The sequence below is a fragment of the Dasypus novemcinctus genome, chromosome 18, assembly GCF_030445035.2.
Source record: "Dasypus novemcinctus isolate mDasNov1 chromosome 18, mDasNov1.1.hap2, whole genome shotgun sequence".
Lineage (NCBI taxonomy): Eukaryota > Metazoa > Chordata > Mammalia > Cingulata > Dasypodidae > Dasypus > Dasypus novemcinctus.
In genome coordinates this window covers 60,579,226-60,604,171 of record NC_080690.1, presented here as the reverse complement: position 1 = coordinate 60,604,171, position 24,946 = coordinate 60,579,226, and the positions used below count along the sequence as shown (strand labels likewise).

The following is a 24,946-nucleotide window of genomic DNA, read 5'->3' as shown; positions in this document are numbered from 1 at the left end:
TGTCATGCAGGACAATTCCATTGTCCCAAAAATGCCTCCATATTGCACCTAATCTTTCCTCTCCCTCCTCTCAGAACCTCTGGTGGCCACTGCTTTTATATCAATGATAAAAATTCTTCCATTGCTAGAATAGTAATAAATCTATAATAGAATAATGAGTCTCCTTTAGTCTGTTGTTCATTCCCTGATCTTGAGGATTTGGGGATGGTGATGCCCACTCTGTTTCTAATGGAGAGAGGGCTAGTGTACAGATGGATGGAACTATCTTGCTTGCAGTTGCAGACACTCTGTGTTCCTTGGGATGGGCTTAGTCCATCATCATCCCCTTCTTGGTTGTCCTAGGTGAGTCCAGTGAACTGGAGAGTAGCTGTTGCAACTCTGCTGAGATTCAGGGATCAATTCTGGCACATGGATATACCAAAGAATTAAGTCTTTGAGACATATATTTAGCAAGTATAATGCTAATTATAGGTCCAAATAAAAGGGGCAGAAAAGCCATGTGTAGGGAAACTATAAATGAGTCTAACTCTGTTACACTGGGGAACATAAATTCCAGAGTAAGACCCACTGACAGGGTGCCAAATTCCTGAGCTTGTCTGCCCTGCTTATAGTGTCTGGATGTCTCTAGAGCCCTCAGGAGCCCCACCATTTGAGGCACTGTTTACTGTGGCAGTCAATGAGATCCTTTTGAGACGTGCGTAACCGTAACCTCTGGAATGACCTCCCAACTCACTTTGAAATCTCTTAGCTGTAAAATCTCATTTGTATTTAATATTTCCCCCTTTTGGTCAAAGTCTTTTTCTAGATGCATTGCTAGTTGGCTCTTGTAATAATCCCTTGGTACCAGGTAGACTCACCCCAGGAGTCATGTCCCACGCCCGGATGGGGTGGGGAAGGTAGTACGTTTACATGCTGATTTTAGCTTAGAGAGAGGCCACATTTGAAAAACAAGGAGGTGTTCAGGAGGTAACTCTTAGGCAATCCAGATTCTTTAGATCTTCCTTGTCCAGTGCGGTAGCTACTGGCCATGTATGGGTATATAAATCTTAATTAAATATTAAAGTCATCCTAGCCAAAGTTCATGTGCTTAGCAGCCACATTTGCATCACCACAGAAAGTTCTGTTGAGCCCAGTCCCTGCATTCACCTGAGTGAGACCTCGGGCACGTGGCTTCCTCTCTCCAAGCCTCAGTTTCTTCCTCTGAAGTGTGGGAGTAGTGACAGCATCTATTGCTGGCTTGGCCTTGGGGTGAGCCTAGGCTTGGCCTGGTATGCTGTGAACTTCAGTAAATACTAGCCTTGCTTAGGGCCTGCAGCCTACTTGCCCCTAGGAGCCGGCAGGGATTTGGTAGGGACTGGGGTCCACAAGGCCCTGCCTGAGGGCCCCTGGTGCAGAGGTGGGGGGTGGAGAGCAGGCAGATGATGGAGCAGCGCATCAGGTGGGTGCCATTGAGCCAGCTTTGGGGGCAGCCCAGGTCTGCAGGCCTCAGGGGTGGCATCTGCAGGTGTTGGAGGTGCAGCCATGAGAACGGATGTGGAAGAGGTGCAGGGTAGTCTCCACTCAGCTGTGTCCTAGCTGCCCTGCCTTGGGAGCTTACGTAATCCTTCCCAGGTCCCTGCATGGCCCACCCATCCCTTTTAGGCTTGTGCTCAGATGTCACTATCTTGGTGAGCCCTTCTTCCACCACCCTACATGCCGAGGCCTTCATACCCCTAACCCCCCATATGCTTTGGGTGTGCGGTGATTTCCTTATTCACTTTACTGTCTGTCCTCTCCCCCACCTCATTCCAGGTAAACTCCCCGAGGGCGTGGAATTCTGTTTTGGTGTCTGCTAGCCTCCCAGAGCAGTGCTGACCCAGAGTTGGGATTTAGTAAGTACATGTTTGTGGAATGAATGAGGAGAAGGTGCTGTGTTTCAACTTCTGGCAGAACCCTAGACTCAGAACCTGTGGTTAGGTTTGCCACTCCCATACTGGAATTCACTTCTTCGATTGATCTCCCAGTGTTTTTTGCCCTCTCACTTTGGGCCAGGCTCTGTGCTGGGTGGTGCTGGGGACACAGTGGGGGCCGGGGCAGACTTGTCCCGGCCTTTAGTGTTCCCATTCTGCTGGGGGAGACATTCCCCACTGTACCAGGGACTGAGCACAGTAGGGGTAAGTGCTATGAGGGGAGGCGAGGATGTCTTCTGAGAGTCCAGGAATCGTAGTGGGGGGAGCAGTCAGATAGGGCTTCCCTGAGAAGTCATCCTGTCAGCCGGAACCGGAAGGGTGAGGAGGATTTAGCAGGTGAAAGTGGGGAACGGTGCGCTGGGTGGGAGAATAGCATACGCAGAGGTCCTCCTCGGGTGAAAGAACAAGGAATCCTCAAGGGACTGAGGGGGGAGGGATGCGGTGCTGCTGGATGAGGCTGCAGAGTGGGCAAGGGCCAGGCCAGGTGGGCCCTTCCAAGGCCTTGGACATGATCCCAGGGGCACTGGGAGCCAGAGAAGGACAAAATGCACCTGGCCAAACTTGAATATTTGGCATGAGTTCTGTGGGAGCCACTAGGCCCTGGATGGTGGCATGGTGGAGTGGCTGCGCAGGGGGGCAGGGAAGAGAAGAAAATCTGTTTCGTGGCTTATTTTTGTCCCAGATTCTTCTGCAGCCTGCCCACGTCTTCAGCCTGCCTCCCGTCCTACCTGCTCCAAGTAGACAGATGGAGGTGATTGGGGTGGGAGAGTGCATGGTGTTTAAGAGGGGAAAAAGTATCTTTAATGCTGCCTTGTCACCAAGAAGGTGGAGTAGGTAAAAATTCCCGTTACAGAAATATATAGTGTAGGAAGTGCAGTTTCCCGGTGACCCCACCCCCAGAGGAGATCATAGAAACGCCCAAGTATTGAGCAGCTGCCCTGTCAAGCTCTGTTCTGAGGGCTTTGTGGATTGACTCATTTAGTCCTCACACCACCCTTAAGCTATCTGTACTATCACTATCCCTGATATACAGGTGCAGAAACTGAGGCAAAGAAAGGGGAAATGACTTGCCCCATGTCACATGGTCAGCACTTGGTGGGGCTTGGGACCTGAACCCCAGCTTTGGTTCCTGCGACCACCTTTACCGCTGCCCCCAGTGCACTGCCTCTCTTCATTCTTGGGCACAGATCATCCAGATGTTTTATCTACATATGTGATGTTCAAACATGCACGTTCTTGTGCTCCCAAGCCTAAGACACTGTTCCTTGTAATACCCATTATGGATTGTGTACCTGCTTATTGGAAAAGGATGTTGCAGGTGAAATTTAAAGGTAGTTTGTGAGATGCATGTCAGTTTCAATAATGTCAAGGTAAAAAAATAAGGATATTGTAGAAATGAGGTGTTGGCATTTTAGTGTTTCAGAAAAGGGATGATGTGGCGCGTCTGTTGTGCAGTGAACCTCTGTCAGCGATGTTGGTAAGTTGAGGTAGTTTTTGTCCTTAGGACGCCTGTGCTGTGTTCCTTTGAGGGGACAGACACTGCCCATGGGCTGAGTGCTGCGCTGAGCCCTTCCCACGTGTATGCTGTAAATGGAGGTGCTGCCCTCGTCCCCGTTGCCCAGTGGAGGAAACTGAGGCTTGGGGAGGTGATGAAGGGGTTGGGCAGAGTCTGCTTGACTGTAGAGCTGGGTGGCACCGTGTATGGCAAAGCTGGGACCCGGTGGCCAGGCTGCCCGGGTTGCATCCCACTGCCATACTTCTTGACCACATGGTGGGCCAAGTTGTTTAACTTCTGTACCTTAGTTTCTTTACCTTTAAAATAGGGACAATAAAAGTACCTCCCTCCTTGGGCGGCTGTGAGGGTTCTGTTCATATGTCCGGAGCACTTACATGGGCCTGGCGCGAGGGAAGGCATTAGCTCGTTCGAGGACAGTCATCATGCCAACATCGTTATACCAGGCCTGTGTTGTGGCCTTTTGGTTTGTTTCCAGCATTTCACTCTCCCAGCAGTGCTGCTTGGAATGGTTGTGCTCAACCAGGGGTGCTTTTGCCCCCAGGGGACATTTGGTAATATCTGAAGACATTTCTGACTGTCACAGCCCCCGGGGGTGTGGGAAATTGCTACTGGCTTTAGTTGGTAGAGGCCAGGGATGCTGCTAAATATCCTGCAATGCACAGGGCAGCCCCCCAACAAAGAGTTGTCTGGGCCAAAATGTTAGTAGTGCTGAGGTTGCAAAACCCTGCCCTGGAAACCGTGTGTACCAGCATGGGCATTTTCTGCGGGAGAAATTCCTCAGAGGGCTTGTGCATTTCCATTTTATCAGCTTTGCTAAAAATCCCTCCCATAACGTTGGAACTACTTACAGAGTCAGGAATGGCGAATGAGGGAGTTGTTTCCCTCCATTCTCATCCCCTGGTTGGTTGTGGGTTTTTTTTTTCTCTCTTTAGTTTATTTGTATTTATATTTTGTAAAAACAGTCTTACACGTACTGTATCACCCATATTCATATTTCACATAAGGTTTCACTGTGTTACACTGTCTCAGGTTACATTTTTTTCTGCTTTTCTTCTAGTAATGTACATAACCTTAGACTTTCCTTTTCAGCCAGTCGTACATTAGCACTGCTAGTTACAAACACTGTGATGGGCTTTCACCATTTCTATTCATTTTCAAAGATTTCCAAACAATCTTTTTACCACGTCTGCACAGATTAATCCTCAGCTTCCCATTTTCCATCCTCATTCTGTTTTCTGATAACCTGTATTTTAATTATTAACGTCATGAGATTCCACAATATTATTAGTTCATAGTGGTGCAATCGTATGGTATTTTGTCCCTTCGTGTCTGGCTGGCTTCACTCTGCATCATGTCCTCCGGGTTCGTCTTTGTTGTCATGTGCTTCACGACTTCATTTCTTCTTCCAGCTGCATAAGCCTCTTGTGTTTCTAAGCCTTTCCCTTCAAATCCCCATGCGATGCTGCCTGTCGTGCAGCAGGTTTCTGTCATCTTTCAGTTGATCTCAGTTTCAAGTCCTCCTATGGGAGCTGTAGGGAAGGCGCCAGTAAATGGCAGGGACAGACTCCTGTGAGGGAGCGGTGGGGGATGGATGGGAGGGGGCTGCTGCCCCCTTGCTGAGCCTCAGCAGTGCCTGGAAGGATCCCCCACCCCCTCTGTCTGCAACTCCTCCTTGTACCCATCTGCCACCCTTATCCAGCTGCACTATCTGGCTTGGAAACCAGGTCAGTGAGAGGCAGGAAGAGAAAGAGGACTTAAGTGGCATGGAAAGGAATTTAATTTCGAGACTTCACTGTATATGCATTCATTCCATTCATTTGTTAAGCACCCACTGTGTGCCCGGTGCTCTGTGAGGCTCTGGGAATCCAGCAGTGACCGAGACAGGCAAGAGGCCCTGCTCTCGTGGTGCTGACCTTCTTGTGGGGAGAGGCGGATAGTAAGCCGATGAATAACGAAATGTGTACAGACTCTCAGTGGTGATAAGCACGTGTGAAGAGGAGTGAAGGGTCAGGGGAGGTATGGTGGGATGCGGTTTTATCCAGGGAGGTTGGGGAAGGCTTCTCAGAGAAGGGGACACGTGAGCAGAGACTGAAGACAGTGGGCAGGGCCCAGCAGATCCCAGAAGAAGAGTGTTCCTGACAGAGAGCAGTGCACAAGCAAGGGCCCTGGGGTGCGGTGTCCCATGTCGGAGGGGCTCAGGAGGCAGGCTCCACTGAAGTGGAGAGAATTTGGAGAATGAAGGGGGGATGGTGCAGACCACACAGGGTCCTGAGGCTCCTCTAGGGCCTTTGGCTCTCGGTCTGGATGACGGAGGGCACGGGAGGATTTGAGCAGAGGATGGATGGGCTCTGGCACGAGTGTGCACAGGGTCCTAGACTCTAGGAGGGGCAAGGACTGATCACCAGAGCTCACCTAGGCCTCACAACCCCACCCCCCAGAGGCGGCTCCACAGCGGCCCTCGTTTTACAGGTGAGGAGCCTGAGGTGGAGAAGGGCGCAGTCCATTCCTGAGGCGGTAGGACAGGGTCAGCCCTGGGCCTCTCCACCTCCCTCTGCCCCTCAGGTGCCAGCTCAAGCCTTGGGTCATCGTCATGCTCTGCCCGGCAGGCACCTGGCCCCAGCACTGTGACAGGGACATTCTGAGGGGGTCACAGTGTGGAGACCATTGAGGAATAAGACCCAACAGTCAGACAGACAGAAATAAAAATGTCTTAACGAAATGTTAGAATAATTTACTGGAGTGTTTGAGACATGAAAGTAGAGTAAGTTGGGAGTGGGTATGGCTCAGTTGTTAACAGTCTGCTTCACGTGTACGAGGTCCAGGGTTCAATCCCTAGTACCTCCTAAAGAAAAGAAAAGAAAGGGAGTCAGTCAATGATACCCCTGCTCGCAGCAGCGCTATTTTAAACAATAAGGCTTTGTCAGTGCAGCGCGGGCCCTGTGGGTGCCCCCTCCCTGCCCAGCTGACCCCCGAGTGTGGTGCTTCTCCTGCCCATTCACATCATTTCTGATACCTGAGGGTACACGTGGCTTTGGCCTGAGGCCACAGTGGAGCACTCCCCTACCCTGCGAGTTCAGCAAGTCTCCCACAGGCCACCCTCGCCCTGGTCAGAGCCGCGGGGCTGGAAGTGGGCCTCCCCCCTCCCTTCTCCTTCCTCCCTCCGGAGCTCTGAGGCACTCAGAGGGTGTCGCCTGCCCAAGGCCACGGCGCCAAGGATTAATCTGACTCCGGATTCCTCCACCTTTCCCACAGGGGTCCCAGCCTACTCAAGGGGTAAGTTGAGGCAGGTCAGCCTTCCTGGGCTGGGAAGAGCCCTGCTGGGGAGCCAGGAGGCTCGCTGTCAGCTCCACTGTGTCCTCTGGACTCCTGAACCCTTGTTCTTTTTACAGTCACTTCTTTTGCCATAAGATAGAGAAAAATGTTAAATACACTTTACACAGTGCAGTGGAATGAATCACCATAAAGGAAAGCCTTGTGTAACTGCCATCCAGGTCAAGAAATAGAATTTTGTCAGCTCCTGAAGACCCCTTCTTCCCACTCCCAGCCACACCCCTCCCAAATTTAACCACTCTCCTGACTTTGAGGATTTTTGTTTCCTTAGTTTTCTGCATAGTTTTACCGGCTAGAGAGGCGTCCCTAAATAAACAGCTGTTTTGAACTCGCCGTGATGGCCTCGTACTGGGTATGCTGTTCTGTGGCTTCTTTCTCCGTGTGCTGTTCTTGCTTTTCTGTCCCTGAGCGGGTGTGTGTGTCAGGAGTTCTCTCGGTGGTACTGAGCAGCGGTCCCCTGTAGGAGCTCCCCATGGGGTGTTTGGACGTCCATTCACCTGCTGGGGGGCTCGTGGGCTGTTTCTGGGTTTGGGGTTTCTGTTAGTATTGCTACTGTGGGCATTCTAGTAGTCTTTTGGTAAACAAGTCTGTGTTTCTGCCGGGGGGCCTGTGGAATTAATTGCCGGGCCGTCAGGTGGGCCTGCACTGAGCTTTATTAATTCTTACTGCCAAACGGCTGTCCACAGTGGCTGGTCCACTTGACCCTCCCACCAGTCAGAGATGAGAGCTCTGCTTCCTCCACATTCTTGCTAGCACTTGGTGTTGTCAGTTTTAAAAATTACAGCCATCCCTATTGGGCAGTTTCAGTATGTATTTCCTCAGAACTAATGAAATTGTGGGCATCCCCTCCTGTGAAGCAAGCACCCTTGGTCTTGTCACTTGTCACATTGCCTCCCAGGCGGCTTGCTTCTAGCCTTGCACCTGCAGCTCAGGCCAGGCCCTCTGTAGCCCGAGGCCCCGGAGATCACAGTCCCATCGAGCAGGGAGGGGGCAGTTAAGTGCTCCCCGCCATGGGCTGTGCTGGCACGCTTCCCCCAGCCTGGGTGTCCTCCACGGCAGCTCCCCAGCAAACAGGCCATCCTCTTGGCTGCCACGGCTGGTATTTCATCATCACAGGGCTGCGTCACAGACACCTCAGCTGAGGCGCCACCCTCAGTGGGAGGACAGAGCAGGATCCAGTCGGACACAGGGGATCTTCAAGTTCCTCCCCTTGCCGTCGCCTGAGCGGCTGCTGGCTTCTCTGTCACTGAAATAAGAGTCTAAAAAGTGCCTCTGGTGTCCTGAGAGCAGCCAGGGCCTCCATCACTTCTCAGCTGGGAGAGCCAAGGTAAATAAGCCTTCCCCTCTCTGAGCCTGTCCACACCTGGCTGGGATCACGGCCCCTTGGTGGGGTGGTTGGGAGCGTTCAGGAGCAAATCCAAGGAAAGCGGCCTGCACCCTGCTTGGGGCACCCACCTGGCGAGCGTCTTTTGGACTCTGGACCATGACCATGCCAGGTCCCCCTGCTGCCTTTCGGTCTTTGTTTTTAATAATGGCAGCCACGTGTTTGAGTGTTTACCCGTGTCAGGCCGTAGCCTGGGCCTGCTGGAGTTGCAGAGGCCCCGGGAGGTGAAGCTGTGGGCCGTGCAGGAGGGGAGAACGGAGGCTGGACACCAGGCCTCTGTTCCTTGCCTTCCATACGTGCCCTTCCTTGGGGCCCTGAGTTCTCCATCCTATCCCTTTGCAAAGTCATCTGAGCTGAACTCGTCCCAGGGGAAAGTTTGGTGTCAGCCCCCGTGTTGAGGGGAGGAATTCCTGACGTGTGGCTGCAGCCTGCAAGGCCCTGCATGTGCTCCCCTGCCTCCTCTTACCTGGCCGTTGCCCTGCAGCCACGCGACCTCTTACAGTTCTTCCAGCTCGCCACACTCCTTCCTGCCTCAGGCCTCTCTCCATTGGCCTCTTCCCTCCATATCTGCGTGGCTCCTGTCGTCTCTGAATTTAGGCATCTGCTCATGTGTCCCCCATAGGGTGCAGTTAAAGCAGCACCCTGTTCCTCGTCATCCTTTCACCCTGCTCTGTTTTCCTTCTCAGCACCTCTCCACCCCGGGCATGGTCATAGGTTTGTTTGTGCACTGTCTGCCCCCCTGTCCAGAGTGTGAACTTCATGAAGGCAGGACTCGGTCTTAGTGACTGCTCTCCTCCAGCACCCTGGGCAGTGCGTGGCACTCAGGGTGTGCTCCAGAAAGCTTGGTGGCAGGACTAGACTCTGGAAACATTTCCTTGCTGTGTCTGATCCTGGCTGGGTGCCTGTTGGGGGAGACCTGGATTCATTCACTGGGTACTCTATAGACGCCTCTCCGATGCCTGCTCAGGGCCGGATGCTGCTGGGTTATTGAGGAGTAGCTGCAGATGTGGGGCGAGGTGCCCAGAGAACACCCAGCACAGCCACTGAAGTCAGGAAGGCTCCCTGGAGGAGGCGAGTAGTTCAGCTGAGACCCCCAGGAGGAGGGGGATGAGCCTGCAGAACGCGCAGGGGGAAGGGCCGGGTTACTGAAGCCTGGAACGGGGGGCAGGCTGAAAAGAGGGGTAGTGGCCAGCTTGTAATGGTCATTGTCTTGGTTGCTCACTTTTATCGAGGGCTTCTAGGTGCTAGGTACCGTGCTGTTAGTGCGCCGCTCAAGCAGGGCCTCCTGATGTTGTAAGGGCACGGGGACTGAGAGTGTGGATCAGAGGGGTAGGGAGCAGAGGTGGGAACCAGGGAGCAGGTGGGGGTGGGGGGCAGTGAGCCATTCAGGAAGCACGGTGGACAGGCCACGGGGACTGATGGCTGTCAGGGGATGGGAGGCAGCTGGAGTGAAGGTCAGCCGGGGCCAGATCCTGAAGGGCCCTGAATGCCAGCGGGGGAGCTTGGCTTTCTGGCTGAAGACAGTGGGGAGCCACGGAAAGGTTTTGAGCAGAAGGACAGGGTCAGATGTGATGGTCCCTCTAGCTGCTGAGTCAGGAGCAGGTTGCGGGGGGAGGCCAGGGAGGAGGTGGGCTAGACCCTAAGGGAGGAGCGCAGTGCTGGCCCTGGGCCTGGCGGCAGGGTGGGAGGGAGGAAGGGCGCTATGGAGCACGATGCCACCTTAGAGAGAGGGCTGGGCGGCAGGGTATTCAGGAGCTAGGGCTCTGACGGGCCTGAGATTGGGGTGTCAGCTGTGAGCCCCATGGGGGGCCATCATGTGCAAGGCGTGGCCTTTGCAGCTCCGAGTCCAGATGGTGATTTCTCACCCCCGGTCTGCTTCCCTGTCCCTGTCCATTTTGTCTTCTCTCCTGCTTCCTCCCACTCACCTCCCTTCCCTCTGCCAGGGCCCGGGCAGCCTGCCACCGTCACATGCCAGGCACTAGTGTGTCCGGCCCACCAACTCCCCTGGGGCACGGGAGAAAGCTGATGCCCACGGTGTCCCTAGAGCCAGCTGCCGCTTCTCTGGGGGCCCCCGTAGCTCCTGACCTGCTGTCCGCAAATAACCCCAGGCCGGGAAAGGCGCAAGGCGCCTTGGGCTCCAGGGCCCCTGTCCAGCCCGCAGCTCCAGGTAGGGCCCAGCTGGCGGCTGCCTCATTCACACCCTTCTCCCCTCTGCTCTGGGAACCTGAGACGAAGCAACAGCGTTGGCGTCCGTCAGTCTGTTGGCTGCTGGTCCCTAAGGACAGAAGTGGGGGTTTCAGGGAAGGGACCAGGGCCTCGATTGAGCCCCTGGAACTGGCTGCTGAGCCCCAGACAAGTGTGAATGCAGTAGGTTGCTTTCTCAGTTAAGATCCCGGAGCGCCTGAGGTTTGTCAGAGTCCGGCACCTGGTCGGGGCAAGGAGGGGACAGGCCGAGGGAGTGACATGGGGTGGGAGGGGTACTTGGTTTGTTGAAGGTGGCAGGCTGGTGGCTCCTTGGTTTGGAAAGGGGGTGGGGGAGAGAGAGTATGTGTGTGCTGGGGGTTGCGGGGGTGCAAGTAGCTGCCCGTGGTTTGGGGCACCTCCCTTGGGTGCCAGAGCTGCCTGATTCATCTGGGGTTACCTCAGCATTGGGGCATGGAACTGACGCCGGGGTGGAGCCAAAGCCACCTTGACGCCTTTCCAGTCAGAAGTAGAGGTGGGAGGAGGGGCTGCCTCTGCTCATCCTGCGCCTGCCCAGACCAGGGGGCTCTGCTCCCCTAGACTCTCGCCACCCTCATTGGCACTGCCCGGTGCACAGCAAGAAGAGCAGCCAGAGGGGCTTGAGAGCCTGGGCACCCTGAGGGAAGGCACTTGGGTAGCCCACCTCCCCCTCCCGCTCTGACAAGTTCCTCTTTTGTCTTGCAGGCTGTGCTCTGTCCACTGCGCCTCCTGCATGTCCTGCTGTCCTGAGCTGCCCCAAGCTAGGTGACAGCGTGTCACGCTGCCACCATGAACGAAGTGTCCGTCATCAAAGAAGGCTGGCTCCACAAGCGTGGTAAGGGGTGCCTTGGCCCACCGGGTTGCATAGCTCTCTTCCTGGCAGCTGGTGCTCTGAGGGCTGGGACTTCACTAGCCTGGGTGAGGAACCAGCATTCCATGGCCCCACCTGCCCGTGTCCAGGCCAGTAACTACTTGCAAGCCCAGTTCATGGAATTCTGCAGAGGTCTTCTGGGAGGGGCGCTGTGGCTCTCCCTGGGGCTGGACACCCTGTCCGAGCCCACAGAGTAGGGCTCGAGCTGTCTCTGCATTAGTGATCTCTTTTGTAGCCCCATTTCATAGACGAAGAAACTGAGACTCAGAGAGGAAAAGTCACTTACCTGAAGTTCCTCAGTGAGACGATTTTTTACATTCATTCATTCCTTAACTGTTTATTGAATGTGTGGTGTGCCTGCCTCACCCAGGCGCAGGGGAACGCTGTTGCCCTCACAGAGTTTATGTCCTAGTGGGGGAAGCAGGTGATAAACAGCAAATGGATAAATAACTAGACATGTCGTATAATGTCAGGTGGTGGTAGATGCTGTTGTGAAAAACAGAAACTAAGAAGAGGCTGGAGAGACAGGGTGGTCAAGGGCGGTGACCCTGAACAGAGGACTGGAGGAGGTGAAGGGGCCACACAGATAGCTGGGTGTGCCAGGGAGAAGGAGCAGCACAGAGGCCCTGAGGTAGGATTGTGCTGTGTGTTCTAGCAACAGGGAGTTGGCCACTTTGGCGGGAACAGAGCAAGCGAGGTTGAGAGGGAGGAGGTGAGGAGTCACGTGAGAGGAAACCGTCAGGCCTTGCAGGCTACTGCAAGGGCCTTGGCTTTCACCCGCTGTGTGGTGGAGAAAGCCCTGGAGTGTTGTGAGCCAGAGCTTGGTGTGATCTGATTGTACAGAGGAGGAAAACTGAGGCCAGCTGGAATGAAATCATTTACGGGGAAGAGAGTCGCCTCCCAGGGCTGTCTCCCGAGGCAGCGCTCCTGATGGGTAACAGCTAACGGCTCTGCTGCTGTGCCGCTGTGTGCCACCAGCGGGCAGCTGGGGAGAAGCCTGGGCTGGGGGTCTGCTTTGTCCGTGGTACTGGGAGGGGAGGAGATAATGTTCTGGTTTTTGTGGATCTTCCTTCTAGTGGGGAGGCGTGCCAGGCCGGGGGGTAACTCTTTTCTGTACACTCGCAGTCAGCAAACATCGATTGAGCACCTCCTGTGTTCTAGGCACTGGGGATGCAGCAGCGAACCAAGTGGGCGGGAATCCCTGTTTTTGCATTGCTATCTGACATCCTAGTGGGGAGGACAGATACCTGGGCCCAGGGCCAGGCTGTCTGAGGAGGGTGGTGGTGTGGGGCAGGGGCTGTCCTGCGGCTGCTCAGGGAGGGCTTTGCCAAGAAGATCCTTTGCTCAAGGATCTTGAATAAAGATCTGAGTGAGTCAAGGGAGGGAGCCACGTGGTGAGCTGGGGGCAGAGCGTTGGGGGCAGAGGGCACGGCAGCTCAGGCCTGAGCAGCCACAGCTGAAGAGGAGCAAGGAGGCCGACCGGGCTGGCCCTGTGTGACCGGGGCAGTGATGCAGGGTGAGGTGGCTCCTGGAGACCAGGCTGCCCATCAGCCGAGAAGGGGAGACCCGTTTCCCTCTGCCCTTCCTGGGCAGGTATGGCTGGAGTTTGGGACTGTCTGTGGAGCTTTCTCTCCTTCTCTCCTTCCCTCCCTGCAACCCTGCGCTGCTCTTTCCTCTCTGTAACTGTGGGCAAGTTCTGTCATGTCTCTGAGCCCAGATTTCACATCCGTAAAATGGATTAGCAGTACAGGCCCCAGTGTCAGCTCCCTGAGGGCAGGAATTTTGTCTGGGTTGCTGACTGTGGTGAGAAATGTGCCTGGCACACAGCGGTGCTCCATAACCGATTGTTGAGTTAATGGGATTATGTGTGTGGATTGTGCAAGTGTATTAGGGTATGCAAGGTTCTCAGGGCTCAACCTGACTTTCCTGAGGCCCATAGCGTGCAAAGAGCACTGGAGTCCACCCTGGGGGTTAGGGAACTTCTCTAGTCCAGGCCCAGCTCACGGGGTTAGATAGGCCTTGGCTTGTCCCGGGTCTTCAGTGTCTCCATCTGCGCTACGAGGGAGCAGGTGAGCGGGCCTCAGGCTGCCCTGTCTCCTGGGGTGGCTGGCTTTCGACACACCCACCTTTGGTTTGCATTGCATGCATGCAGCACGAGGGCATGCATGCAGCACGAGGGCATGCATGCAGTCCTGGGCCTGCGTGGTGCCTCTCTCTCTGAGGGCCAGCTGGCAGAGGTGGTGAGGCAGAGCAGTCCCTGCTGGCTTCAGCTGCCTGGCCCCTGTGCCATCCCACCCTCCCCCTGCTGGTTGTAATAGTAGTGGCTCCTGCTTGCTGAGTGCCCACTCCATGCCAGGCACTGGGCCCTGCTCTCAGCGAGCCCGATTTCATTGAATTTCATAGATGCGCTGTGAGGCGGGTCTGATCTTAAGGCCCAGGAAGTTGAGGCTCAGAAGGAAAAGCGACCTGGCTAAGATCGCCAGCGAGTGGCTGAGCTAAGTTTTGGGTTCAGGCCCCCTGACTCCCGAACCAGTGCTCTGAAGGCCTGGCCTCCACACTGCCGCTAGCTTAGTAAGGAGCAGGTGGAGTGAGAGCAGGACGACTGAGTCACCCTCGCTGTGCGCCGGACCTGCTTCCGACACAGCCTCAGCACCCCTCTCTCAGTGATGCACCAGCCCCGTATTCATTTGCTGGAGTAGGGGCAGAGGGCACCGGGCTCAAGAGTGTGGGCTCTGGACCTGGATGGAGCCAGCCTGGGTCCCCATCCTCAGGAATCAGCTCTGAGCCCTGGGCAAGTAACGGAACTGCTCTGTGCCTTAGTTTCCTTATCTGTAAAATGGGAACAATGACAGTATCTGCCTCATAAGATTGTTGTGAGAATGTTTTTCTCACTTAGGGTTCTTGTTTGTTACTAAAGGTATAAAGCACACAGCCAGGTGCCTGGAGCATAAACTCATCCCCATTCAACCAGCACCCACACCAAGAAAGAGACCAGGACAGCCCCTGGAAGTCCCTCCACCTCCTCCCACCCCCAAGCAGGAGGCACTTTTCCTAACTTTATGAGTATAGATGAGTTTTGCTAGTTTTTTTTTTTAAGGAGGTTCTGGGAATTGAACCCAGGACTTCTTAACGTGTGAAGCAGGCACTCAACCACTGAGCTACATCTTCTCCCAAAGTTTTGCTAGTTTTTTGAACTTTATATAAATAGAGTCACTTAGTATCTACATTTGAAAGAGTTTAATAGTTTCAAACCTGTAAGATACTTAGGAGAGTGCCTGACACAAAGGAGTCTTGTGCTGTTAGCAGCAGCATCGTAAGTATCAGTATCGCAGCCATCAGTTAATAGAGATCCCCCAAGCGGAACAAAGGCTCAGAGAAGTGAAGCGACACGGCAGGTACAGCTCAGAGTCTGTCTGCCATTCTGCCTCACTGTGTGCTGTGTAAGTCAAGGGCCTGGCACACTCTTCGATGATAAAGAACATTTTTATGCACCTATGGTGTGCTGGGCCTTATGCTGTGTGCCTCCTGGTTGCCATCTCTCTCTTTTTTAATAGCTTTATTGAGATGTAATTCCCATACCACATAATTAATCCATTTAAAGTACACAGTTCAACAGCTTTTAGTATGTTCATGGGGTTGTGCATCGATTGTCACAGTCAATTTTAGAATATTTTCATTACCCTCAAAAGAAACCCAGCACATCTTAGCTGTTACCTCCCCTGCAATCTCTCTATCCCCCTAACCCCTGCAGCCACTAGCCTCCCGTCCACCTCTTCTGATTTGCCTTTTTTGGACATTTCATAGCAAGGGAAGCATGCAATTTGTGGCCTTTTGTGTTTGGCTTATTTCACTTGGCATGATGTTTTCAAGGTACATCCACATTGCAGCATATATTACTGCTTCATTTCCTTTTTTTTTTGAGGTACTGGGACTGGGGATTGAACCCGGGACCTCATGTGGGGAGGCCAGTGCTCCACCACTGAGCCACACACAGTTGGCTCTCCTGAGTTGGCTCCCTTGTCGGTTTGCTCATTGTTTTTGCTTGTTGTTTGCTTGTTGTTTTTGCCCGTTGTCTGCTTGTTGTTTTATTTTTTTCTTTAGGAGGCACGGGCAACTGAACCCTGGATCTCCTGTGTGGGAGGAGGGCGCTCAACTGCTTGAGCCACATCTGCACCCTGCTTCATTTCTTTTTATTGTCAAATAATATTCCATTGTATGAGTAGATCACTTTTTATTTATCCATTCATCAGTTGATGGGCTTTGAGGTTGTTTCTATTTTAGGGCTTTTAGTAATAAGGCTGCTTTGGCTGTTTGTGCACAAGTTTTTGTGGAGATGTATGTTTTACCAACTGGTTGTGTTTTTAATCAATTTTAGTGATACATATTAATAAAGTAGCCAAAGTGTACAGTCCATCCAAAACTAGCAAAACTTGGGGAGTAGATGTAGTTCGAAGTGTACAATAAATCGTGTTTTGTGTAATCACATAGTTATGCATTCATTACTTCAGTTGTTATTGGGTCATTTTCATTATTCCAATAATAATAACAAAAATTCTACCCCTTAATAATTACTGCTCAATTTTTCTATGCTTCCCCTGCCATACAGAGCTGCTATTGTGTTTCTATCTTTCTCATTTATTTGTATTTATATTTTGTGTAGATGGAGTCAAATAATATGTAGTACCTTTTGTCTAGTTTCTTTCACTTAGTATATTTCCTTTTTTTTTTTAACCTTTAATGGAAGATTATTAATATAATATTATACACTACTGCCCATATTTTGCTTTGGCTATATTTTTGTCTGATACCGACATCTTGTAATATTAAGGTACATTTGTTCAGTTTCAAAGAAAGATGGGCTTATATATGCACTCTTACCATATTCATATTTCACATGAAGTTTAGCTATGCTGTACAGTCCCATGTTAACCTTTTTTTTTTTTTTTTGAGGTACCGGGGCCGGGGATCGAACCCGGAATTTTGTGTGTGGGAAGCCGGCACTCAACCACTGAGCCACATCAGCTTCCCTGACTTGGTTTTGTCGTTAGTTTGTTTTTTGTTTTGGGGAGGTACTGGGGAAGCAGGCACTCAACTGCTTGAACTACATCTGCTCCTCCGTGTGACATTTTTTAGCTTTCTCACCACCTGGTTTTAATTCTTAACAGCCCCCTGTGGAGTGGCTCATGTGTGCCCTTGCGTGTATGTGCCCGTGCGTGTGTGCCTGTCACACAGTGCTTGAATACTCACAGTCAGAGTGACAGAGCCCCCATCCAGTCAGAGCACCAGGACCAATCCTGGAGACCCCTGCTGGGCCTGCAGGGGCCCTGGGGCTCTCAGAGGACCGGGGCGGCAGCTCTGTGCGGCTCGGTACCGTGCTCTGATACTGGGTCTCCTGCATGGCCGGCCGCGTTGGCGCATACCAGCTCTCCTCCGAGACAAAGTCCCCGCCTGTGATTCTGCAGTTAGGAAGCGAGCCTGAGCTTCTCTGCTCCCTCCGCTTCCATCTCTTGAGGTCCCTCTTCTCCCCCTTCCCCTTCTTCCCCGCTGGGGTTTGGCCTGACAGGGCCACAGGGCACATGTGTTTGGAAGCCTGGGCCTCCCCTGGGTCTGGGCCACTCATTGGCAAGGCTGGCTTGCTGGCCACGCACAGAGGCAGCTGGCGCCGTGGGGCACTGTGGCAGGCGCCTTCCTGCCAGGCATGACCTCTGGATCACTAGGCCCGGCCCAGTGCTCCCTGCCTGCGTCAGCAGAGGCCGCCTCGAGGGTTTTCTGGGAGAGGCACACTCCTGCCCACCCTCCTGCCTACCCTCCTCCCACTGTGCTGTCCCTCGTGAGGCACTGTCACACCTGGGACCCAGCCCGACCTTGCTGTGACCTCCCTCCCTCCTTTCCTGCCTCATTTCAGGCGAATACATCAAGACCTGGCGGCCCCGGTACTTCCTGCTGAAGAGTGACGGCTCCTTCATTGGGTATAAGGAGAGGCCCGAGGCCCCTGACCAGACCTTACCCCCCTTAAACAACTTCTCTGTGGCAGGTGCGTCCCACAGGAATGGGCTTGAGTTCGGGTGCTTGGAATGGCCTGGCAGGTCTTGGGGGCCACATGGGGCTTGCGCATTCTTGAAGAGCTGTGGGGCTGTCCCAGGGCTTTCGGCCCTCAGATCCATTTCCCGCCCTCTTCTGCTCTGCTGTCGTGCCATCTGGCCTGGAGGGACTCTGCACTGATGGGTAGTAGAGGGCAGGAAGGAGCGAGAAGCCGGGGTATTTCCCACAGCCCCACCTGGGGCGGTGTCTGCTGGGATCAGGTGCCCGCAGCCCTCTTCCCTCTCTCTCTAGTCTGCAGGCACTTGGGGCCTCCCACCCTGACCAGCGCAGGGCTGAGCTCACCCTCCCTCCCCTTGGTGGTGCTTGAAGTGCTGCTTGTCTTTCTAGCCTGACTGATGAAAGCTTCCCAGGCCCAAAGCCCTCAGCTTGGGCTTCTCCCAAGGCCTTGCCCTATCTCTGTGCCACTGAGCCCCTCGATGGAAGGAAGGAAAAAGAATGGTAATAAATAAAAGCTGCTGTTAAATGAGCCCTTGTCCATGCCAGACACATTCTGAGCCCTCCTGCTGGGTTGCAGTGTTTAGTCCTCAGAGCACCCCGTTGAAGCCCGAATGCTTTAGCCCGTTTTACAGATGACGTGGTTGAGGCTCGGCAATGTGGAGCCTGGAGCTCTCCAGTCACTCAGTGGCAGGGCTGGCCTGGAGCTGGGAGTCATGGTCTTGCCTTCCAGCCCTGCCTCCCTGCCGCCTTCCCTCCTTGCTGACCTAATCAGTCGGCAGGTCCTCATCCTGCCTCCTGAAGACACTTCAGAGCCCCCCTTCTCCACTGTAGCCCCCACCCTCTCCCATTAGGGTTCCTGCTCCAGCTTCTTCCCTAGCCACACCCCTCAAGGTCACCCTCCGTGGCCTTGTGTGGAATGCAGCCCCAGCCACCTCCCTGTCCTGCTTAAAGCCTTTTCCTGGCTGCTTTCCCCATGGCCCTGGTGACCCCAACATCTCTGTTACCAGCCCTAGCTTCTCACCTGCATTCCTGGCCTGTCCCGAGCAGTTCTCGACAGCTCTCCCTGGATGTCCCCCGGGACTTTCATGGCCACCATGTGCCCTTGTGTCTCCCCTCCCCTCCCTCAGCTTTCTCCTCTCCTCCTCAGGGTTGGCCCTGCCACCTCAGAGGCCTGGGCATCGTCTTAGGTGCCTCTTTCCTCCTCCCGGCAGCCTGATTACCTGCCCTTTCCTCTCCTCCCCTGGCCCTGCTCTAACCTCTCCTCACCTGCTGAACCCCTGCCCCACCCTCCTCCCAGCCTTCTGTCTCACCATCTTCAGGGCAGCTAGAGAGATCTGTCTAAATCTCTTCATGTCCCTCTCCTGCCTAACAGCTACCATGGCTCCCTACTGACCTTGGGACAAAATCCAGATTCTTCCCCATGGCTGGAGCCCTGCCCACTTCTCCATCCTTCTCTCACTCCTTCTCCTTTCACACTTAGAGCATAATTTGTTGTTCCCTGAGTATGTTGGAGCCTCTCTCAGCTCTAGGCTTCTGTATGTGGTGTGTCCTGCTACCTGATGGATTTCATGTCTACCTTCAGGGCTCAACTCAGACACACGTTTTCCCCTGGGAAGCTCTTCCTGATTCCCCAGGTTGGGTTGGGTGCCTTTTTTGGGCTGTACATCTCTGGACTTCCCTCCATCCCAACCCTGACCACTGAGGAGCCTTCACTGTCTGGCGACTGTGCCTTCCACCTGCCACCCCCTTCCCTGGACCTGAAGCCCTGTGACGATGGGGCCGGGGCACTGAAGTGTTCCCAGCATCATCCGGCGTGGACCAGGCACACACGAGGTGCTCGAGGAATGTGGGCGCAGGCCGGCGGGGCTGTGGCCTCATCCTCCTTGCCCTCTCCTCCCTCTGCCTGCAGAATGCCAGCTGATGAAGACTGAGAGGCCCCGGCCCAACACCTTTGTCATACGCTGCCTGCAGTGGACCACAGTCATCGAGAGGACCTTCCACGTGGACTCTCCAGACGAGAGGTGAGCAGTCCAGGCCCCGCGCCACCGTCAAGAGCGGGGAGGCCAGGTGTGAGATGCCCCGGCACCTTGCACGGGGGTTGCAGGCTACAGCCCTGGTGCGGGGGTCTCCTGCTAGAGCTGAGAGCTGGGTGCGTGGGGGTTGTGATCTGTAGATCTGCACAGGGCCAGGCGTTTTCAGTTAGCATCACTGTTGGTTTTGAGACAAGGGGTCTGTAGACCTCACTTAAAAAAGATTTCTTCATAGTCACTATAAAATCAAATAACATAAGGAGGCATATGTGAAAAACTTTACTCCCACCTTCGCCCCATGCGCCCTGTCCTGCCCCCCTCCAGAGTTAGCCGCTGTTTTTATGTGTCCTTGAAGCGTTTCTTCGGGCACATTCAAGCTGGCACAGAGACTTGCTCCCACTCTGCCTTTTTTTTTTCCTTTCCACCAAAAGTAGCATTTTACATATGCTGTTCTGAACGTTTGTTTTTTTTACTTAACAGTAGATCTTAGGGAATCTCTGTATTCAGTATACAGACAGCTGCTGCTGCTTTTTAAAAAATTTTAACTGCTGCATATGTATATCCCAGAAGTTACTTAGCATTTCTTCGGCAGTGGCTGCCAGGGTTGTTTCCAGCCTTTTGGTCACTAGAAACAATGCTGTAGTAAAGTAATGAACTTACCTTGTTTGATATGTGTGCAGGTTAAATTTGTACATTGAATTCTGAGACGTGGGATTGCTGGGTCACAGGGAACATGCAATTGTGGTTTTGAGAGATATTTCTAATAGGGTTGTGCTAGTTTATACTTCCACCAGCAATGTCTGAGAGTGTCCCACAGCCTTAATGTTTTCACACATTTGGATTTTTTCCAGTCTGATGGGTGGGACGTGGCACCTTGGTGTCATTTTAACTTGCCTTTCTTTGTGGGTGAGCTTGAGCAGCATTTCATTGTGTTCGAGGGCCATTTTCAGTTTCTTTTCTGAGTTTCTTGTTTGTCCATATCTTTTTCTGCTGGGTAGTTGGTCTTTTTCTTATTTTTTTTCTGAAAGTTTATTTATATTAAGGAGTTTAGCCCTTTGTGGTGAACGGCAAATATTCTTTTTCTTACTTTGTTATATTGGAAATCACTTTGAGAAACATGCTTCTAGTGAGTCCATGGGGTAAGGCTTCAGCCGACCCTTCAGAGAATCCTAGAGCAGTGCCATCCAATAGGAGTTTTTGCCATGGTGGACAAGTTCTGTATCTGTGCTGCCCAAGAAAGTGACACTAGGCACATATGACTGTTGAGCATTTGAAACATGCATGGCTAGTGCAACTGAGGAGTGACACTTTTTAAATCTTAATTTTAGTTTATTTTTTAAAGATTTATTTAATTTATTTATTTCTCCCTACCCCCTTGTTGTGTGCACTTGCCGTGTCTTGTTGTCTTCCTTGTTTCTTTAGGAGGCACTGGAAACTGAACCCGGGACCTCCGATGTGGGAGGGAGGTGCATAATTGCTTGAGCCAACTCTGTTCCCTGCTTTGTTGTGTTTCTCATGTTTTTCCTTCTTGTGCCTCTTGTTGCATCATCGTGTTATGTTAGCTTGCTGTGCCTGTCTGTCACGTCTGCTCGCTGTCTTGCTTATCTTCTTCTTTTTTTTTTTTAAAGATTTATTTATTTATTTAATTCCCCCCCCCTCCCCTGGTTGTCTGTTCTTGGTGTCCATTCTCTGCGTCTTGTTTCTTTGTCCGCTTCTGTTGTCAGCGGCACGGGAAGTGTGGGCGGCGCCATTCCTGGGCAGGCTGCTCTCTCTTTTCACGCTGGGCGGCTCTCCTCACAGGCGCACTCCTTGCGCGTGGGGCTCCCCCACGCGGGGGACACCCCTGCGTGGCACAGCACTCCTTGCGCGCATGAGCGCCGCGCGTGGCCAGCTCCACACGGATCAAGGAGGCCCGGGGTCTGAACCGCGGACCTCCCATATGGTAGACAGACGCCCCAACCACTGGGCCAAAGTCCGTCTCCCGCTTATCTTCTTTAGGAGGCACTGGGAACCCCTGCTCCCCGTTTTCATTGTATCTCATTATGATTTTTTCTTTCTGTGTCTTTTTTTTTTTTTTTTAATTTCTCTCCCCTTCCTCCCCCCACCCCAGTTGTCTGTTCTCTGTCTATTTGCTGTATGTTCTTCTTTGTCCGCTTCTGTTGTTGTCAGCGGCTCAGTAATTTGTGTTTCTTTTTGTTACATCATCTTGTTTCAGCTCTCTGTGTGTTTGGCACCATTCCTGGGCAGGCTGCACTTTCTTTCGCGCTAGGCGGCTCTCACGGGGTGCACTCCTTGCGCGTGGGGCTCCTCTATGCGGGGGCACCCCTGTATGGCAAGGCGCTCGTTGTGCACATCAGCACTGCGCGTGGGCCAGCTCCACTCGGGTCAAGGAGGCCTGGGGTTTGAACCGCGGACCTCCTGTGTGGTAGAGAGACGCCCTAACCACTGGGCCAAATCTGCTTCCCTTTCTGTGCCTCTTGTTGCATTATTTTGTTGTGTCAACTTGCCGTGCCTGCCCATCATGTCAGCTTGCTGTCTTGTTTAGGAGGCACCAGGAATCGAACCAGGAACCTCCCATGTGGTAGGAACTCAATCATTTGAGCCACATCTGCTTCCCCTTAATTTTAGTGTAAATGTAGATTGTCACATGGCTAGTGGCCACCCTCTTCAGTAGCACAGTTTAGATCATACCTCAAGCAAATTTGCAAAGCTTGTTACCACACCTATACCATAATTGTCATTTCACACCATCCCAAGGTTAAAAATATATTTGCCTACTAAGGGGAACAAAATTACCATCTCAGGCCAGCTGAGACTTAAGTCACAAACTGGGGACCAAAACATAGACTATACCAGTAAGAGCCAATCAAGATTCATAGGTGCACAGGACCTCAGTGTTAGTCTGAGTTTTGAAGAGTGGGTAGGAGTGTGCCACACAGATAGAAGGTAGAATGTGACTCCAGGAGACAGAAACAGAGTGTACAAGGACTCGGGCAGGGAATAGCCAGTGCATTTCTGGGGACCACTGGTGGTGGATCAGGGAGCCAGGGGTCTCAAGGGAGGGGATGTGGAGATGCTTGAAGCTAGTTGGGAGAGATCCCCACACACTTTGGCAGGCAATTAATAAATTGGGGTTGTCAGAGGGTTGTTAAAAGATTCAGGGGACAATAAACAGGAAGCCCTTGATTCAGCAGTACCTGGCACACAACTTGCAAGCCTGAAAAAGGAGCAGCAGGGAGCCAGCAAAATGTTTTAGTGAGAGCGATGTGATCTAGTTTCCATTTTAGCAAAATAGCATGCCCTTTAATGCAGGGAATTCCTTTACTAAGACCCTAACACCAGGAAGTGGACGTGGCTCAGGCGACTGGGCTTCTGCCTACCTCCTGGGAAGTCACTTGTTCAGATCCTGGTGCCTTCTAAAGAAGACAGCAAGCTGGCACAACAAGAGACACAAAAAGAAAAAGACATAATGGAAGACACAGTAAAGCAGGGAGTAAAGGTTCCTGGTGTCTCCTAAAGAAAGATAGCAAGTTGCTGTAATGAGCAGGCACAACAAGCTGACACAACAAGATGACACAAGAGACGCTGGGGGGAAGAAAGAATGAGAGACATAGCAAAGCAGGGAGTGGAGATGGCTCAAGTGATTAGACATCTCCCTCCCATATTGGCGATCCCGGGTTCAGTTCCCTGTGCCTTCTAAAGGAAGAAGGAAGAGAAATAGACTCAGCAAGTGAAAAAAACAACAAGGGGGTGGGGAGAAATAAATAAATCTTAAAAAAAAAAAGACTCTAAGACCAAGGGAGGGGAGGGAGGCTGGAGGGCCTCTGCCCTCCTCTTCTTAGCACCTGCTCCTGGAAAAAAAATCTGCTGGGACTGCCCTGGGGCCAAACCCCAAATTGCAGATTCCTCACCTAACCCCCGGGAAAGTTGTGAGCCAGAAACCCAGTCAGAGGGAAGCCACTCTGCTCATGGCTGACTCACTGGCCCTGAGGTGGGCTGGCTGCGCTGAACCTGGGGAGAGATGGTGTGGTGGGGACGCACGAGGCGTCCTTACTGGGCTCCCAGTTGCCTCCTGTGCTTCCTCTGTCACCTCTCCACTGGGCAGCTAAAAGGGAGCCCCCTGCCCACCCCACCAACCTGTTTCCAATGGGACAGAAAAGTTGAAAGAATAGGACAGTGAGCAGATACCCAGACATCCTGCACCTGGATTCAGCAGTGCAGCATTTGCCATGTTGGCCTCATCTAGCCATGTTTTATGCTGACTCTTTTGAACTTAGGTTCACGAATCAGGATACTTTACTCCTTAAAACTCCAATAGGCATCTCTTAAGAATGAGGACTTTTTCCTACAGAGACACAATCCTGTTATCTCGTCCAAGATGATTTTTTCCCCAAAGTTGCGCTTCAGTGAAATTTAATGAACTGCTGCTTTGTAAGTGCCTACTCAACTCATCATACTCCAGGCACTAAACTGCATGTTGTATACATCTGAGTTCATTTAAGACTCATAACAAATTACAAGGAAATATTAGCTCTGTTGTATAGATGAGGAAACTAATACATATGCTAACTCACTTGCCAAATGTCCCACTGCTTGTATGTGGCAGTGATTCTACACTGTGGGTTCAGTGGCCAGAGACAAATGAACCTCCTTTCATTGGTGGCTCTGTTGAGTCTTTAGGTCATGGGTTTTTAGCCAGGGGTCTACGGACCCCAAAGATTTCAGGGGTCCATGAGCTTGAATTGAAAATTTAAAAATAACATTATTCTTATGGGGATGTGTTGGTGTGGGTGGGATATATTTATAAAGTAATACACAGTATAGTGTGGACTTAGTACGATTTTTATTTTGATGTTGCATGTTCTGAGTGCAATGGATAACTGCCTGCATAAAGGTTGGTAAGGATGGTTTTATGATGCCGCAGGAAAACTTGGATTTCTAAATATTTGCTGAAAATGACCATTTGAACAGATTTTGAACCATGTTAGGTTATCAGGCATTGAAATTATGGGAAAGTTGTAAAACATAATTTTGAATAATCCTAAAATTTAATTTAAAGACATGCTGCTGTTGAGTGTCATAAAACTATCTGCCACTACATTCTGAGATGGAGTCCATGGTTTTCACCTGACTGACAAAGGGGTCTGGGGAGCAAAAAAGGTTAAGAATTCCTGCTTTAAGCAGGAATGGTCCTAGAGGAGAGGCCATTGCCAGGTCACTTTATTTATTTTTTTTATTTTTTATTTTTATTTTATTTTATTTTATTTTATTTTATTTTATTTTATTTTATTTTATTTTATTTTTTTATTTTATTTTATATTTTATTTTTTTTTAATTTTATCTCCCCTCCCCCCCCCCCCCCGACCCCACCTGTCTGTTCTGTGTCCATTTGCTGCATGTTCTTCTTTTTGTCCGCTTCTGTTGTTGTCAGTGGCACAGGAATCTGTGTTCTTTTTTTGTTGTGTCAGCTCTCCGTGTGTGCGGCACCATTCCTGGGCAGGCTGCACTTTCTTTCGCACTGGGCGGCTCTCCCTACAGGGAGCCCTCCTTGCGCGTGGGGCTCCCCTACACGGGGGACACCCTTGCGTGGCATGGCACTCCTTGCGT

General features: G+C 52.2%; 1 protein-coding gene across 6 annotated transcripts in view; it reads left to right on the top strand.

Moving 5' to 3' along the window:
• Positions 1 to 24,946, top strand: part of AKT2 (AKT serine/threonine kinase 2) — a 52,444-nt gene that overhangs the window by 9,966 nt on the left and 17,532 nt on the right. For 3 of the 6 annotated variants that reach the window (XM_004474041.5, XM_012531189.4, XM_012531185.4), the window contains 4 exons: positions 1,792 to 1,871; positions 11,105 to 11,234; positions 17,176 to 17,304; positions 19,219 to 19,330. In XM_004474041.5, the coding sequence (XP_004474098.1) occupies positions 11,189 to 11,234; positions 17,176 to 17,304; positions 19,219 to 19,330 (287 nt within the window). In that variant the 5' untranslated portion in view covers positions 1,792 to 1,871; positions 11,105 to 11,188. Of the gene's footprint in view, positions 1 to 1,791; positions 1,872 to 8,002; positions 8,123 to 10,327; positions 10,347 to 11,104; positions 11,235 to 17,175; positions 17,305 to 19,218; positions 19,331 to 24,946 lie in introns of those variants that run through there. The other 3 variants (XM_012531187.3, XM_071209265.1, XM_058280255.2) reach the window with 3 other exon arrangements.